This window comes from Mustela lutreola, chromosome 2, assembly GCF_030435805.1.
Source record: "Mustela lutreola isolate mMusLut2 chromosome 2, mMusLut2.pri, whole genome shotgun sequence".
NCBI lineage: Eukaryota > Metazoa > Chordata > Mammalia > Carnivora > Mustelidae > Mustela > Mustela lutreola.
In genome coordinates, this window is record NC_081291.1 from 8,159,279 (window position 1) to 8,174,561 (window position 15,283).

Genomic DNA, 15,283 nt, shown 5'->3' on the forward strand with positions numbered 1-15,283 from the left:
CCACAGGACTGCTCCCCCCTTAAGATGCCAGTCCCAAGTAGTCGGCCCCCATGTTACCCACACTTCTGCCCCCACTTGGTTACAGATGGGGTTCTCACGAACTGCTCGTCAGGTTTATTTGATATCAGAGCTCACAAAACTCAAGGAGATACATATGTTTACCTGTTTATTATAGAGGATACAGATGAACAGCCATATGAAGAGGTAAATAAAGTGAGGCTTAGAAGGATCCTGTGCCTGGGAGCTTTTGTCCCCCACGGAGTTGGGGTACACCGCCCTCCTAGCATGTGGATGTGTTCCCCACCCCAGAAGCTCTCCTGGCCTCTTAGCTGAGAGATTTTATGGGTGCTTCATCTTGTGGGCGTGGTTGATTATTCACGTCTCGATTCCTCTCCCCTCCTTTGGAGGATGGGGCTGAACGTTCCAACCCTCTAATCATAGCTTGGTCTTTCTGGCAGCTGGCCCCCCCGATCCTGGAGCTGTCCCGGAGTCCACCACGAGTCACTACATTAGAACAAAAGACCCCCCTACCACTTAGGAAATTCCAGGGGTTTTAGTCTAAAACTGAAGCATAGACCAAATACATATATCTATTATGTCAGGTAGACAAAATTTTCTTTCTTTCTTTTTTTTTTAAGATTTGATTTATTGTGGGGAGGGGGAGAGAGAGAAAGAAAGAGTATGCAGGAGCAGGGGGAGGGGCAAAGGGAGAGGGAGAAGCAACCCTCTGCTGAGCAGGGAGCCTGACACAGGGCTCTATCCCAGGACCCCAAGATCACGACCTGAGTTGAAGGCAGAGGCTTAACCGAGGGAGCTACCCAGGCAGAGAGAGGGGAAGGGAAGCAGGCCACCCCTGCTGAGCAGAGAGCCCGATGCGGGGCTCCATCCCAGGACCCTGAGATCATGACCTGAGCCAAAGGCAGAGGCTTTAACCCACTGAGCCACCCAGGCACCCCAAGAGAGGGGCTTTTATTTTATTTTATTTTTTATGTATTTTTAAATAGAAGATTTATTTATTTATTTATTTATTTGACAGACAGAGATCACAAGTAGGCAGAGAGAGAGGAAGGGAAGCAGGCTCCCTGCTGAGCAGAGAGCCGTGTGCTGGGGCTTGATCCCAGGACTCCGGGATCATGACCTGAGCCAAAGGCAGAGACTTTAACCCACTGAGCCACCCAGGCTTCCCGAGAGGGGCTTTTAAATAACGCAGTACGTGGCAGAGTGAGGGAACTCAGTGGAGCCACTAGAATCCACCTTTTGAGGACTACTGTGTGATAAAATGATAAAAAAGATACTCTGTGATAAAAACGGTCCTGCATATAATTCTCTGGAGGAAAGCTTGCCTAGAGTGGGCAATGACTAATGAATAATAAGTAGTACTGTTTAATGTGTGTGTGTGTGCGCGCGCGCGCCTGTGTGCGGAACAATCTAGAAGGGAGGCAGGGAGGTGTGTAGGGGTCCCAGCGGCAACATGAGGGCCGCTCTCCCCTCCCTGAGAGGGCCTACCCTGCATGGCTCAGCTCCATCCTTATGGCTCTGGTGGTGTCCCACGTCTCTGAGGAAACCCCCAACCCCTTCTTTGTACTCCTCACCTCCCCCTGCCCTGCTGGGAAGGGGTAAGGAGAGCAGGGTGGCTTGTTGCTCTCTGCGGGGCTGGTAAGCGCTTCTCCGTGTCTGGTGGGATTTCTGTGTTTTCTGCATTTCAGCACTGCAGATGTATTACTCTGTCCTCACGAAAGAAGTTAGGAAATTGAAAGGAATCATATTTAAGGCCATATATACATAAGTACACAACAGAAAAAGGGTTACCTGAACATTGAACTCTTACTATAAAAAGCATATGTAAAATTTATTAGCTCATGGCCCTGTGGTGGCAAGGAGAATTTACCATCATCATTAGATTTTTTTTTTTTTGTAGTGTAGTTTTGGATCTCGTAGAGGCTTTGGGTTATGGTTCCTGAGTATCAGTTTTTAGTTTTGGGCAGCATTCGGCAACATTCATTTAACCTCAGACACTTGAATATCGCCGTAGAACTGCTTCAGATATCAGAGTGCTGTTACTTCTGTAATACTTTTCTGTAAGTGAACCTGCATTTCAGACTTCCATTCATTTATTTTAAAGGAAGCTTGGTCTCACTGCCCCAAGGGGAAAACCAGCATCGCTTGCCGGGAATCTTTGTATTTGCTGAACTTCTGGAGGCCCAGTTGGATACTGTTGCTGGCAATGACTTTGAACCTTAGTCTTGCTCTCCCTTGTTGTTATTAGGAAGGTGGTAGGTATTAGGTGTGAAGGGCGTATCACCGCTGCCCTGAGACCTTGTCTTGGTTGTGAGCAGAACAGCAAGGGCAGTGAGACCCCAGGTGGGGCCGGGCCGTGGCTGTGGACCTCCACCTCCTGAGTCCTGTCTGTCTCTCAGGGGATTTTGGTCTGAGTTTATATGCCTGATGTATTCTCATTTGTGAGAGGAACGGAGGAGAGAGGTCTGGGTGTTGGGGGTTGCATGTCAAAGGTGTCCGCTCCTTATCAAGTGGGTGCTTCTTGCAATACTGCCTGGGGTCCTCCCTTGCCAGCTCTGACGCCCTGGTGATGGCCATGACCCCCAGACTGACCAGGACTTCTCTCCATCAGGAGACCACTGTCTGCAGCTCCTGTGAAGATGTCCACTCCGGACCCACCCCTGGGTGGAACTCCGCGGCCAGGCCCTTCCCCGGGCCCGGGCCCCTCCCCTGGAGCCATGTTGGGCCCTAGCCCGGGTCCCTCACCAGGCTCTGCGCACAGCATGATGGGGCCCAGTCCGGGGCCTCCCTCGGCAGGACACCCCATCCCAACCCAGGGACCTGGAGGGTACCCTCAGGACAACATGCACCAGATGCACAAGGTAGGGAGCCTGTGCCCACTGCCCTGACTGACTGGGTCCCTGTGATCGGAGGAGGGACGATGGGCAGTGCATCCGGCCTTCTGCTCCGAGCCGGCCGCCTTCCCGCCTGGTGTCTCCGGTACCATCATCCCACATGGGACATGTGGTCCCACTGCTCCAGAGTTGCCTTTCCTTAAAAAATGAAGATGTCCAAATCCCTAAAAGGTGGCTTATGTCACATGGTTTCCTGCACTCGGGTGGCTCTGCTCACCTGTGCTCTGTGTCCCCACCCTGTCCTGCACTTGGGCGCCACGCACTCACTGTCCCGACGACTTTGGGAATTGATCAGATGCTTTTAACCTCTTAACACAAATAGTTTTCCTTTCTTTCTGTGTTCCTGGGTGATCCTCCTATCTGTGTCAGCATCTAAAGGAAAAAGTACCATGTTCAAGCCTCAGAGACCACAAGAGATCCTCGTGGAAGATGGACATGGTGCGGCTTAGAGGCGAGGGGTCTCTGCTGACCCCTCTAGCCTTGCTCCCGGGGCCGTCCGTGTGTTCATACCCATTCTGCTTAGCTCTCCCCTTGCCCAGCAGGTGTAGGCTATTGTGCCCATTTTACAGACGAGGAAGTGGAGTCTCAAGAGATGGTCAGTTACCGAGTCAGGGGTGGGGCCGCTCTCATCCTTCTTGCCCTCCTTGCCTTCCCCATCCCCACACGTTTCTGTCAACAGTACGTTGTCGCTTCCTTTTTGGGAAGCTGTTGGTGACCTGACCACCTCCCCACCGCCCCCAGCCGCCACCCCGGCCAAATTGAGTCTGGCTTCTCCAGCACAGCCTCTTTCCCTCTCTGCCCCCTTTGTTTCTTCCTCTTGGAATCACTTGCACATACTCCACCTGTCTGCCAGATGCCTGGCCTTTGCCCTGCGCCGTGTTAGGAGCCCAGGGGCCAGAGGCCGTGGCAGTGGGACACCCCTCGCCTGCAGAGGCGTCAGCTTCCCGAGGATCTCCCCCTCCCTGCATTTGAAGCTGCTCCTGTGGTCCCCGCCAAGCGCCCTCTCCTCCTCTCGCTTCTCTCATGGTGCACACTGAGCTGTAGGTGACTTTCCTGGGCCCCTCCTTAGACTGAGCTCCCAGGGACCAGGATACTCCTGCCAACCAGGGCCTAGCAGAGTGCCCTGGAAGGGTCCTGGACAATGGCCCCTTTACCAGCTATTCCAGTCTGGGAAGTACTGAGTGCTGAGCCTTTGGAAGGAAATTAGGTGTCATTGTTGTGCAGAGGTCCAGTGTGCCTCTTAGGAGGAACAGAGCTATGCCACAGACACTTTACTCCCAGCTAATGGGCTGGAGGCCAATCTCTGATCAGTGAGGACATGAGCGTACTGTAATCATACCTGCAGGCAGAAATTTCTCTCTGTTCCTCTCATTTACAGTCTCCCAAGGAAGAGGGTTTCTGATCCAAAGATCGGTGGTGACCAAGTCTCCTTGTGACGATTAATTGGGAGCTTGGTGTCCAAGCTAAAAACAGCTCCTCTCCAGGAGCTCATGTCTTTTCTGTGTGGTATTTTGGCCATCCCAAACTGTCTTCCGGTGCCCTGATCCATCTGTCCCTTCACTTCCAGACCTCTAGGCTCCTAGGTGGTCGCCCACTGTCGAGTGACATTGTTTCCTGCATCTGCTTGACATTTCAGTCCGTGCCAGGACCACGGCTTGGACCTAAGCTGCTTGGTCACATCAGTGACTCCGTTAGACACCAGGGCGACCTTGGGTGGACATTTCCACTTGCAATGAACTCTCAGGCAGCACTTTGCATGCTGTTCCTGTTCCCCCTTGTTGAGCTTGCCTTGTCCTTGTCCCCTCTTGTAGCCAATGGAGTCCATGCATGAGAAGGGCATGTCGGATGACCCCCGCTACAACCAGATGAAGGGAATGGGGATGCGGTCGGGGGCCCACGCTGGGATGGGGCCGCCGCCAAGCCCCATGGACCAGCACTCCCAAGGTACTGCTTCGTGACTCTTCTTCCCTTGTGTCTGTTGCCTGCCCCCCCGTCCCAACCCTACCCCAGTGTCCTGAGGTTATTTTCGTAGTCGGTCTCTCAGTCTCTCATAGGCAGATTCAGGATAGACCTAGGCAGTCCGGTCTTGTGGGAGACTCTGCCATGGAGGGCTGGCTTGCCTGGTGCCCGTTTTGGGCTGGCTTGTCTTAGAGCAGCCTCCGAAGAGGGAACCTTGATAGGACGTGTTTATCTGCAGCCATGGAGTTTAGACAGGGGCTGAGCAGGGCAGGCTTCTCAGGCCAGCAGCTCCCATACCATCCAGGAATGTACTAGCAATACGGATTCCTGGGCCCCACTTCAGACGGCTGGGACAGAATCTTGGGGTTGGGGCTCTGCTTTAACAAGCCGTCCCTGTAGTTTTTCTGTACCGGGCACTTGGAGAAGGGAAGAGTAGATGGCTGTAGTCATCGGGGTGGGGAGCTCAGTGCCTCCAAAGGGCTCCACACTGAATAGACTTTAGAGGCGTGGTCTGTCCAAGTTGAGGGGCAGGAGGGCAGGCCTGAGGGATCTGTGTAACAGCTCAACATGGACCGTCAGCAGGCAGCTTGCTGAAAGCTGAGCCAAACCAAACCGGTCATGCCGGCCACTGTCCAGGCTGCCAGGGTGTCTCCTCTCTCTGGGAGCTGCTCCTTTGAATCATGGGATTAACGTCATTGGCCGCCCCCTGTCTTGGGATAGGAGCCGGTGTAAGCACAGTTGGAATGTTACCATCTCTGCCTTAGAAATCAGAGGATGTGGGGGTGGGATTATGGACATTGGGGAGGGTATGTGCTTTGGTGAGTGCTGTGAAGTATGTAAACCTGGTGATTCACAGACCTGTACCCCTGGGGATAAAAATATATGTTTATAAAAAATAAAAAATTAAAAAAAAAAAAAGATTCTGCATTGTGACGCAAAAAAAAGAAATCAGAGGATGTGTGTTGCCAAGTGACCATTTGGATCCGCGTTGCTTCACAGGTTACCCCTCCCCCCTGGGTGGCTCCGAGCATGCCTCCAGTCCGGTTCCAGCCAGTGGCCCGTCCTCAGGCCCACAGATGTCCTCTGGGCCAGGTGGGGCCCCCCTGGATGGTGCTGATCCCCAGGCTTTGGGACAGCAGAACCGGGGCCCGACTCCGTTTAACCAGAACCAGCTGCATCAGCTCCGAGCCCAGATCATGGCGTACAAGATGCTGGCCAGGGGGCAGCCCCTCCCCGACCACCTGCAGATGGCGGTGCAGGGGAAGCGGCCGATGCCCGGGATGCAGCAGCAGATGCCAACACTACCTCCACCCTCTGTGTCCGCGACAGGACCTGGCCCCGGGCCTGGCCCTGGCCCTGGCCCGGGTCCGGGACCAGCACCTCCAAATTACAGCCGGCCTCACGGTAGGGCCCACGCTCCCCTGTGCTCGGGGTTGGGAGGGGGACGCAGAATGAACTGACCGGGATGTGGGCGGCGATGTCCACAGACCTGGGCTCTCCTGCCCTCGGCATCCCCCCGGAGCCCGCATGGCGTTGGCAGCGCTCAGGGTGCTCGGGCAGCAGGGCTACCTCCATGCTCTGTGTTGCCTCTCCCGCTGCCTCCCTGGCCCCCATCCCCACTGCCTTATTTGCGCCGAGGGGCTTGTTGCTGGCTGTGTCCCCTGGAGCCAGGCCTGCCTGTGGGGGTGGGAGCAGGCGTAAACACGGGATGCCTTCGATCATCTTGTTTGTTTCTCCTGATGTGTAGGTATGGGAGGACCCAACATGCCCCCCCCAGGACCCTCAGGAGTGCCCCCTGGGATGCCAGGTCAGCCCCCCGGAGGGCCTCCCAAGCCTTGGCCTGAAGGTAAGCCACCTCTGTCTTGGTGACATGCCTCTTCCCTGGCTCCCATCATGGCCTTGTGCCCTGTAGCCCCTGAGAGGGGCCTGTTGAGAGAGAGGCTCCCAAGGACAAGTCCTGTGCTGTGAGAGGCAGGGAGAGTGACAGGGTGGCCCAGGGTTCCGTTTGTGCTGACTGGGTGCAGCCTCCGTGTTCTGTGTAAGATGCCGTCATCAGGAGGTGTTGGAGGGTCATCTCTGTGGGGAAGAAGTATGGACAGAATGGCCTCATTCCTCATTCCTTGTCTGCTTGGAGCCTAAGGTTTAGTGATGGGCCCTGCAGAGCTCATGGCTTAAGTAGGACTCCTTGGGCACAGGATGAAAGTCCGGAAACTGCTGTTCCCGCGAGGCCGCCCACAGAAGGACCGAACCTGGGAGCAGTGCTTAGGCAGGCGGGACTTCGGGGAGGGGAACGTCTCCTGAGATCTGGAGGGGGCAGGAGGGAGGAGGACCCCCGAGGGACCCCTGAGTGAGATGCTGCTTGGGCCTTATCATGTTTGGGGATGAGTTTGTCCCCAAGGCCATAAGCGCCCAGAGGGCTTTTCGTTTACCTCCGGAATCGAGCCGGAATTCAAAGCTGTGCCTCTCCCGCCTGCCTCCTCTCCCCCCACCCCTGCCAGGACCCATGGCGAATGCTGCTGCCCCCACGAGCACACCTCAGAAGCTGATCCCCCCGCAGCCAACGGGCCGCCCCTCACCTGCGCCCCCAGCCGTCCCACCCGCTGCCTCCCCGGTGATGCCGCCCCAGACGCAGTCACCGGGGCAGCCTGCCCAGCCTGCCCCCATGGTCCCGTTGCACCAGAAGCAGAGCCGCATCACCCCCATCCAGAAGCCGCGGGGCCTGGACCCTGTGGAGATCCTGCAGGAGCGGGAGTACAGGTAAGGGCGCTGCTGCCTGGGGGCTCTTGGGCTTGCTGCCCCTCGCCTCAGTCAGTCCCTGTGTACGTCGGTTTGACTCAGTTCCAAAGGCCGGTGGGGTAGGAGATGGGAAGTCTGTCACCACTTGCCTAGTTCTCTCTGTTGCTGTGTATCCTTCCAGAGAAGTCCTGTGCGTGTACAGGCAGACAGGTGCCTGTGCTCAGGATGGGCGCGCGGTAGATCTTCCCCTATCTGTACCACATGAGCTTTTCTCCTTGTTGGATGCGCCGTATTCTGGCGGTGGCTTTACCAGAATTGATTTAACCCGGACCCTGTGATGGAAGGGATGTGATGTTGTTTCTAGTTTTTTCCCCCTCATCTTTTGTTAAAACAATGTTACAATCAACACACTTGCATCTCTCTCTTTTCCCATGTGTGCCCATGTGTCCGAGTAATTCCCTGAAAGTGCCACAGCTTGGGTACAGGGGACCCAGGCAGGGAACGTTCCTAGATTCTGCAAAACTGCCCTGCAGAGAGGTCGTACAAAGAGGTGTTGAAGGCAAGTGCCTTCTTCTCCTCGCTCACTTTCCGCTCTTCAGCTCTCTGCGACCTGGCCGAGCCTTGTGGCGGGCGGTCACAAACGTCACTAGTTGCCGGCTGCTTTGCCAAGGCCTTCTGGGTGCCCGGCGCAGGGGGAGAGAGCGGGTGTGTGGGGCCGTGCGGCTGGGGCACCTCAGGTTCACCCCCGAACACCTTGCCCTCTGCTGTTTCCCCATTGCGTTGACAGCTTGTTCAGGACTGGCCTCCCTTGGTAAACGTAAACCGCCTGCGGGAGGGGCTCTGCTTGTTGGCCATAATCCCCAGACGCACCAGTAAATCTTGGCCTAATGACGGGCTCCAGAGGGCTCCACCTGAGGTGCTCTGGAGCTCCAGCCCCTGGACCCAGGTGCCTCCTCTCCAGTTCCATGTAGGTAGCTTAAACGTGGCCTTTCCAGATACATCCTTGCATCCGCCACGCTTCCCTCCCGTTTCTGCACCTGCCTGCAGCTCATTGGGCCAGACCCTGCCTCCCCTTCACTGTTGCTCACCCTCCCCCATCCCGTGTCCTCATCTTAGCTCCCCACCCCCATCCTGGGAACTGGTGGCCTTTTCCACGCTGTGGACCCCACCACCTGGTCTGCATCTCCTTGCTGGCTTCCCTGTTCTCCCCCTTGCTTGTGCAGTCTGTTTTCCACACAGCAGTTTGAAGTTTCTTTTTATAATTAACTTCCATTAGACCTGTTCCCCAGGTTCAACCCTGCCACTGGTGTCCCCGAGCCCATCCAGTAAGCACCTTTTTGTTTAGCTTCTGCCCAAGGCTCTGTCCTTGCCTACACCCCTGTCCCTGTTCCTCTTTTTCTGTGGAATAAGTGAGACTCATTTCTACCCCCGGCCCTTTACATAAGCTGCACATGACTCCTTGGCTAATTGAGGCCTTATTGCTGAGGTCACCTGCTTATAGAGGCCTTGCCTAACCCCCTCACTTCTAGCCCCTTTCTCAGAGTATTTGGTACTCTCTGCAATTAGTGTAGATATTTAATTTTTTAATTCCTTTATGGGCTGTCTTGCTGGTAAGCCTGAGAGCTCTACGAGAATAAGTCTTGTTTAGTCTTATTTAGTGCTAAGGCCTAATGTCTGGATCAGTCCCTGGCACACAGCAGGCGTTTCATAAATATGGGTGAAACACTGAGAAGGGGGATTACCTCATTTGAACTGTAGACCAAGCCTGGAGCGGTTGCTCTGCGGGGTGGTCCCTGCGTTGAGGTGGAGACGCTGGTCCGCCTGACCCCCAGCTGGCTCTCGCTGCCGGAATGTCACAAAGCAGCTGTGCCCTGTCAGGGTCGGGTTTGCTGGGCCTGCCCCGCTCTTCCCGAGTTCTGGGTTTTGGCTGGCTTCCTTTTCTGAGCCATTGCCCATCTTGTGACCAGGACCTGCCCTCCTCGAGGGATGGATTCTCCTGAGGCCCCACCTTTAAAGGGAACGGGTGGGCTCCCACGAATACACAAGAGCTCTCCTCACCTCTCCTTCCTTCTGTCTTTGCCACCCAGGCTGCAGGCTCGAATCGCACACCGAATTCAGGAACTTGAAAACCTTCCCGGGTCCCTGGCCGGGGATTTGCGAACCAAAGCGACCATTGAGCTCAAGGCCCTCAGGCTGCTGAACTTCCAGAGGCAGGTGGGCGCAGGCGCAGGCCCGTCGCTTGAGGGAAAGAGCCTCTTCTGCCAGCATTGATGCTTCCATTCAAAGAGCTGCTTGCCAGGCGGTTCTTAAATAGGCCTTGATAATTAAAAGCAGCAGTGGCCTCACACCCCCTTTGGCTGGCTGTCCCCCTCTCCTGTCCACGTCCTGCTCGGTGGTGGGACGTTAGCCGCTCTCAGGATGCATAGCTGTGGGTCCTTCCTAAAGCAGTAGTTGCCGGCAGGAAACAGAGACTTAAGTGGGTCTGTTTCTGGGGGCGCTCTACCTTTGAATGACCCGTAAGGAATATCTTGCATGTGGTTGATGAGGGGCAGCACTGGAGACCTGAAGATTTGAGAGAACCTTCTGGATATCCTGAAGCAGTCATCTTCTGAGCTTTGCACTGTCTTTGGGCACCCACCAGAAGGCATTTAGAACGGCTCCTTCTGGAAGGAGCCACATGTGTCTAGCTTGAGATAATGTAAAAATGTGTGGATTTGACAATGTCGTGCGCATCGTTTCTTCCTTCCTCAAGCTACGACAGGAAGTGGTGGTGTGCATGAGGAGGGACACGGCCCTCGAGACGGCCCTCAACGCCAAGGCCTACAAGCGCAGCAAGCGGCAGTCCCTGCGTGAGGCCCGCATCACTGAGAAGCTGGAGAAGCAGCAGAAGATCGAGCAGGAGCGCAAGCGCCGGCAGAAGCACCAGGTGCGTCCCTGCCCTGCCGCGAGGCTCGGCCTGTGTGTCAGGGCTGCCAGGGCTCTACTGCCGTCAGGTCTTATCTGTGTCTGAGCATGCTGTCTGTCTGTCTTTACTGTTCATCACAACCGTATTCTGGTCTGTGTCTGAGCATGCTATCTGTCTGTCTTTACTGTTCATCACAACCGTATTCTGGGCACCAAGAATACGTTAGTGGGTAAAACCGCATGGTAGCGGGTAGACAGGCCATAGTCACATGTGCCGTGTTTGGGAGGTGATGAGGGTGTGAAGACACGTGAAGCGGGGGAGGGGAGGGCTAAGCGGGGGAGGGGAGGGCGGAGGGGCCGCTGGCACAGCACGGTTCGGGGAGTTCTCTGAGAAGGCAGGACCTGAGGGAGGGAGCCACACACACATGTGGGCCAGGAGCCTTGCAGATTGAGGGGAACGTGCAGCGGCCCTGGGGCTGGAATGTGCCATGTGTTGTGTGACCAGCAGGGATCCCAGTGTGGCTGTGAGCAAGGGAGAGAGTGCGGGAGGACAGAGAGGGGGAGGGGACGCAGAGGGTCTGGGCTGAGGAGACCACTTGGGCCTTTACTCTAAGTGAGGTGGGAGCCATGGAGGGTCCCAAGCAGACAAGGGTGTGATCTGACTTAGCTTCTACTCGATCTGTCGGGAAGACCCCATCTCTGCCGGAGTAGGACGTGGGACGATTTGGTTTGTTTGCTCACTGACTTTTTCTAAAGCTCTGCTGTGGTCGCTGTCTGGTACAGGTGTAGTTTAGAATTTAAAAAGTCAATACTCGGCATTAACTACCGTTAACGTTTTGGTGTATCCTTCAGGTAGATTTTCTGTCCGCACAGAGTATTCAGAAGTTAAATAACCTCCTTTAAACAAACATATACACACGTGGACTTGTTTTTAAGTATTGTGGAAGCATGATTTTTAATGTCTACATTGTATTCCTTCTCTGCCTTGGTATCTGCTAATTTATGGAACCATTTCCCTGTTGGGGCACATGTAGCCTGTTCTTAGCCTTGCAGTGTTAGAAATAATACCAGAAGAGGCCTTCTTGACCTTGAATTTTTTTGGCCAATGTCTGCTGTTTTCCTTAAAGGGACTTCCTGGCAGTGGAATGACTTGTTTGGAGGGTGAGGGTGTTTTGAAGTTGTGTTCAGTGCTAGTTTGGGAAAGGCGGATGGCCCTGCCTGTGACCCACGAGGGAGGGCCCCTCTGCCCACAGTTCCCCACGCGAGGCTTTCCTTACACAGGGATCGCCGAACCTCAGGGGCAGACAGTCATTGTACCGTTTCGATTACGTCCTCTGGGTTTTAAACAAGCTGCCTTTAAAGTTTTGTCTCCTTTTCAGCAACGTTACAGTGACCCTGGGGAGTAGCCAGTCCTCTCTTCTGTGTCTGTCCCTGTAGGAGTACCTCAACAGCATTCTGCAGCATGCCAAGGATTTCAAAGAATATCACAGATCGGTCACAGGCAAAATCCAGAAGCTCACGAAGGCGGTGGCCACCTACCACGCCAACACGGAGAGGGAACAGAAGAAGGAAAACGAAAGAATTGAGAAAGAGAGAATGCGGAGACTCATGGTAAATTCTGCCTTCGTGACATCGTGTCCCTTCATGTCCCTTTGTGGCTGCTTTGGGTGTGGCAGGCACCAGGGATCAATTGCCTGGTGTTATTCCCAGGCCGACTGCTGCTCAGAGTTAGAGTTGGGACAGAGAGAAAGAAAGGGCGTGGGTTCGGGAGTCCAGAAGACCTGGCCTGTTCATTCTGTCAGTGTTTGTGAGACCTTAGGCTGGTTAGCTGGCTGCTCTGTGACCTTTCCAGAAAGGGGAGAGGCACATGCTGTAGGTTGGGAGAGTGACTGATGATGTGATTGCTGGCCTGTCCCTCGCACCCTTTGTGTTTGGCTGTTTGGGATGATTCAAGTGGATGCTGACAGGCACTGCTGTGTACACACGGCCCTAGCATTAAGGAGAAGCCTGCAGGCCCTACCCTCCCGGCCTCTCCTGCTGGCCGTAGAGAGATGGAGGCCCAGGCCAAACAAACGAGTGTTTTGGGTAGTGTGAAGTACCCCAAAGAGAAGGAAGCCGGATCAGGGAGTAGGGGTTGATGGGGTGTTATGGGAAGGGTGGGCGTGACTCCCTTAATGAAGTGCCTCCCAGGGATAGAGGAACCAAGGGCAGACCCCTGAGGTGGCGGAAAGCCAAGTGCAAGGCACAGCAGAAGGCCCCTAGAAGAGCGTGGTGAGGGCACAAGCTGAGGTCAGAGTCCCTAAGGCAGTCAGGGGGCCTTGTAGACCACGAGAAAGGCTTTAGATTTACTTTTGTGTATGGTGGGAGCCACAGGAGGCTTAAGCTGGGGTGACACCTGATTGATTATTAGAAAGCCAGGAGGGGCTTGCTTCATGGGTCCGTGAGAGTATCTGGCCTGTATTTGGGGGGGTGTTTGTGGACAGAGGGGCTAGGACTTGCCGTTGGCCTTTTCAAATGGCTTCTGGCAAAAGCATATCTGTCCAGCAGGCCCCCTCAGGGTCTTCCCTGGGTACGGGTTGAGGAGATGCTGAAGGGGGAGTCGATAGCCCTGTGAAGGTGTACGTACAGCACGGGTCTGGTGTCAGCTGAGCATTCCTTTGGGGAGGGTCTGGTTGCTGGTTAATGACAGCCCTCAGTGGGCTTCTTGGCTTTGGATTACCTGCCCTGGGCCCTAAGGGACGAGCGCATGTCTCTTGCGAACACCACCATAACCTCACCCTTCTGCAGGCGGAAGATGAGGAGGGCTACCGCAAGCTCATCGACCAGAAGAAGGACAAGCGCTTGGCCTACCTCTTGCAGCAGACAGACGAGTACGTGGCTAACCTCACGGAGCTGGTGCGGCAGCACAAGGCTGCCCAGGTCGCCAAGGAGAAAAAGAAGAAAAAGAAAAAGAAGGTGCGCTGGGCCCGGCCATGCGCCTGCCCCTGGGTGGGACTGGAGCAGCCAGCTTGGCACGTGTGCCTCGGCCTCCCTGGTGACCGTGTCTCTCTTCACTTGCAGAAGGCAGAAAATGCAGAAGGACAGACGCCTGCTATTGGACCTGATGGCGAGGTAAGGGATCAGGAGTTTCTTTTCATGGAAATGCCAGCCCAGTCCTGGGAGCTTAGGTCTGTCGCATCCTTTAAATTTTTTTTTTCTTTTGAAATCACCAGAGCTATCTATGATGAATGTATCCCCTGCCACATCGCACCCCCTCCTCAGTCCCACTCCCCAGGAAGGTACATTGTCAGCTCCCGGTGTGTTTCCTTCGGACTTCTTTTGTTGTCCGTCCCGTTATTTTGTTAGTTTCACTCTGACATAATTAAAGGACAGAACTCCAGCATCTTCCTCACCTGGGTTCCGTTTTCCCAAACATTTTTTCCTAAACCGTTGGGAGAGTCACGTGCAGACATGATGAACCCTTACCTCCGTATATTTCAGTGCGTTTCCTAGGAACAAGCTCCTTCTTTTCCGTGACTGTACAATGATCAACAAACAGAAACAAGCATGCCTGTAGTGATACCATGATCTCATCCGCAGTGCTTGTTAAGGCTTAGTCAGCTGTCCCTCTGGTGGCCTTCACAGCAAGTCCGTGGCCACGCGTTGCCTTAAGTGGCGATCCTTCTAGTCCTTTGATCCTGAACAGCTCGTCACTTCGTCTCAGCCTTTTCTGACCTTGGCATTTCTGAAGAGCACAAGCCATGTATTTCTCACAGGGGCCTTTCACTTGGGTTTGACTTGCCCTTTCCTTGTGGTTAGATTCCGGTTATGTATTATTGGCAAGAAGACACCAGAGTGACACTCTGTTCTTCTCCGTGCGTCACAACGGGAGTCCTGGCGTGGATGGCTTCAGTCACTGGCAATGTTGACCAGGATCCCTTGGTGTCTGCCGAAGCATCTGTGATGAAAAGTTACTATTTTTTCTTTTTGTAATTATTAATTACCTTGTGGAGCGATGCTCAAGACTCTTTAAACAAATTTTACTTCCTCTTTCTTCCACTCACTCATTTTTTCATCTGCTTAATTGGTCTTTGCCTGTATCAGTTTTTGCCATGATCGTTACAGAATGGTGATGCCCCCTCTCTTCACCCTGACCCTCCCCTTCCCTCCCCCATGATATCTTCTGCATTTTTTAGATGACTTTCTATAGGAAGGAAGAGTTTCTTCTCTTCTTTCCTGTTTGGCCCATGGTACACAGTTTGCCAGCCCTGGTACCAACCTACAGGATTCTCATTGAATTTAATCCTTTACCATCATTATTTTGATGTTCAAAATAGTCCAGTCTGGGCTATTAAGAGCCCCTTCTAGTTGGCCCATGTGTCCCTTGAGAGCTGCCTTACTTCCTTGCACACCGAAATGGCCCATGCTCATTTTCTCCTTTCGGCGCCAATATTTAGAAACCAACATCTCTCTCTCTCTTTTTCTTTATCTCCAAGGAAGTTAAGTAAGTAAGCCAAGTTCTATACCCAGAGTGGGGCTTGAACTCGTGACCCCAAGATCGAGAGTCGCATGGTCTACTCACTGAGCCAGCGAGATGGCCAAGATACTTTGTTAGATGCGATTGCTGATACAGGGCGTCATTGCTTCTAGGCCCTCCTGGCAGTCAGATCTTGGGAGCAGGTATACGGTCGCAGGCATCTGTGCGTTGCTAGTCTGTATGTTCAAAACCTTGCAGTCACGTAGCTATCTCTGCATCTAACCTAATACTGTAGGGCTATTTCGGTTCTCTCTTT

The 15,283-nt window shown here is 54.1% G+C and overlaps 1 protein-coding gene across 4 annotated transcripts in view; it reads left to right on the forward strand.

Moving 5' to 3' along the window:
- Window positions 1-15,283, forward strand: part of SMARCA4 (SWI/SNF related, matrix associated, actin dependent regulator of chromatin, subfamily a, member 4) — an 87,348-nt gene that overhangs the window by 11,864 nt on the left and 60,201 nt on the right. For all 4 annotated transcript variants that reach the window (XM_059159998.1, XM_059159999.1, XM_059160000.1 and 1 more), the window contains exons 2-11: window positions 2,630-2,879; window positions 4,724-4,856; window positions 5,871-6,275; window positions 6,619-6,717; window positions 7,370-7,628; window positions 9,695-9,821; window positions 10,360-10,533; window positions 11,949-12,122; window positions 13,299-13,466; window positions 13,572-13,622. In XM_059159998.1, coding sequence (XP_059015981.1) covers window positions 2,658-2,879; window positions 4,724-4,856; window positions 5,871-6,275; window positions 6,619-6,717; window positions 7,370-7,628; window positions 9,695-9,821; window positions 10,360-10,533; window positions 11,949-12,122; window positions 13,299-13,466; window positions 13,572-13,622 — 1,812 coding nt within the window. In that variant the 5' untranslated portion in view covers window positions 2,630-2,657. The remainder of the gene's footprint in view (window positions 1-2,629; window positions 2,880-4,723; window positions 4,857-5,870; window positions 6,276-6,618; window positions 6,718-7,369; window positions 7,629-9,694; window positions 9,822-10,359; window positions 10,534-11,948; window positions 12,123-13,298; window positions 13,467-13,571; window positions 13,623-15,283) is intronic.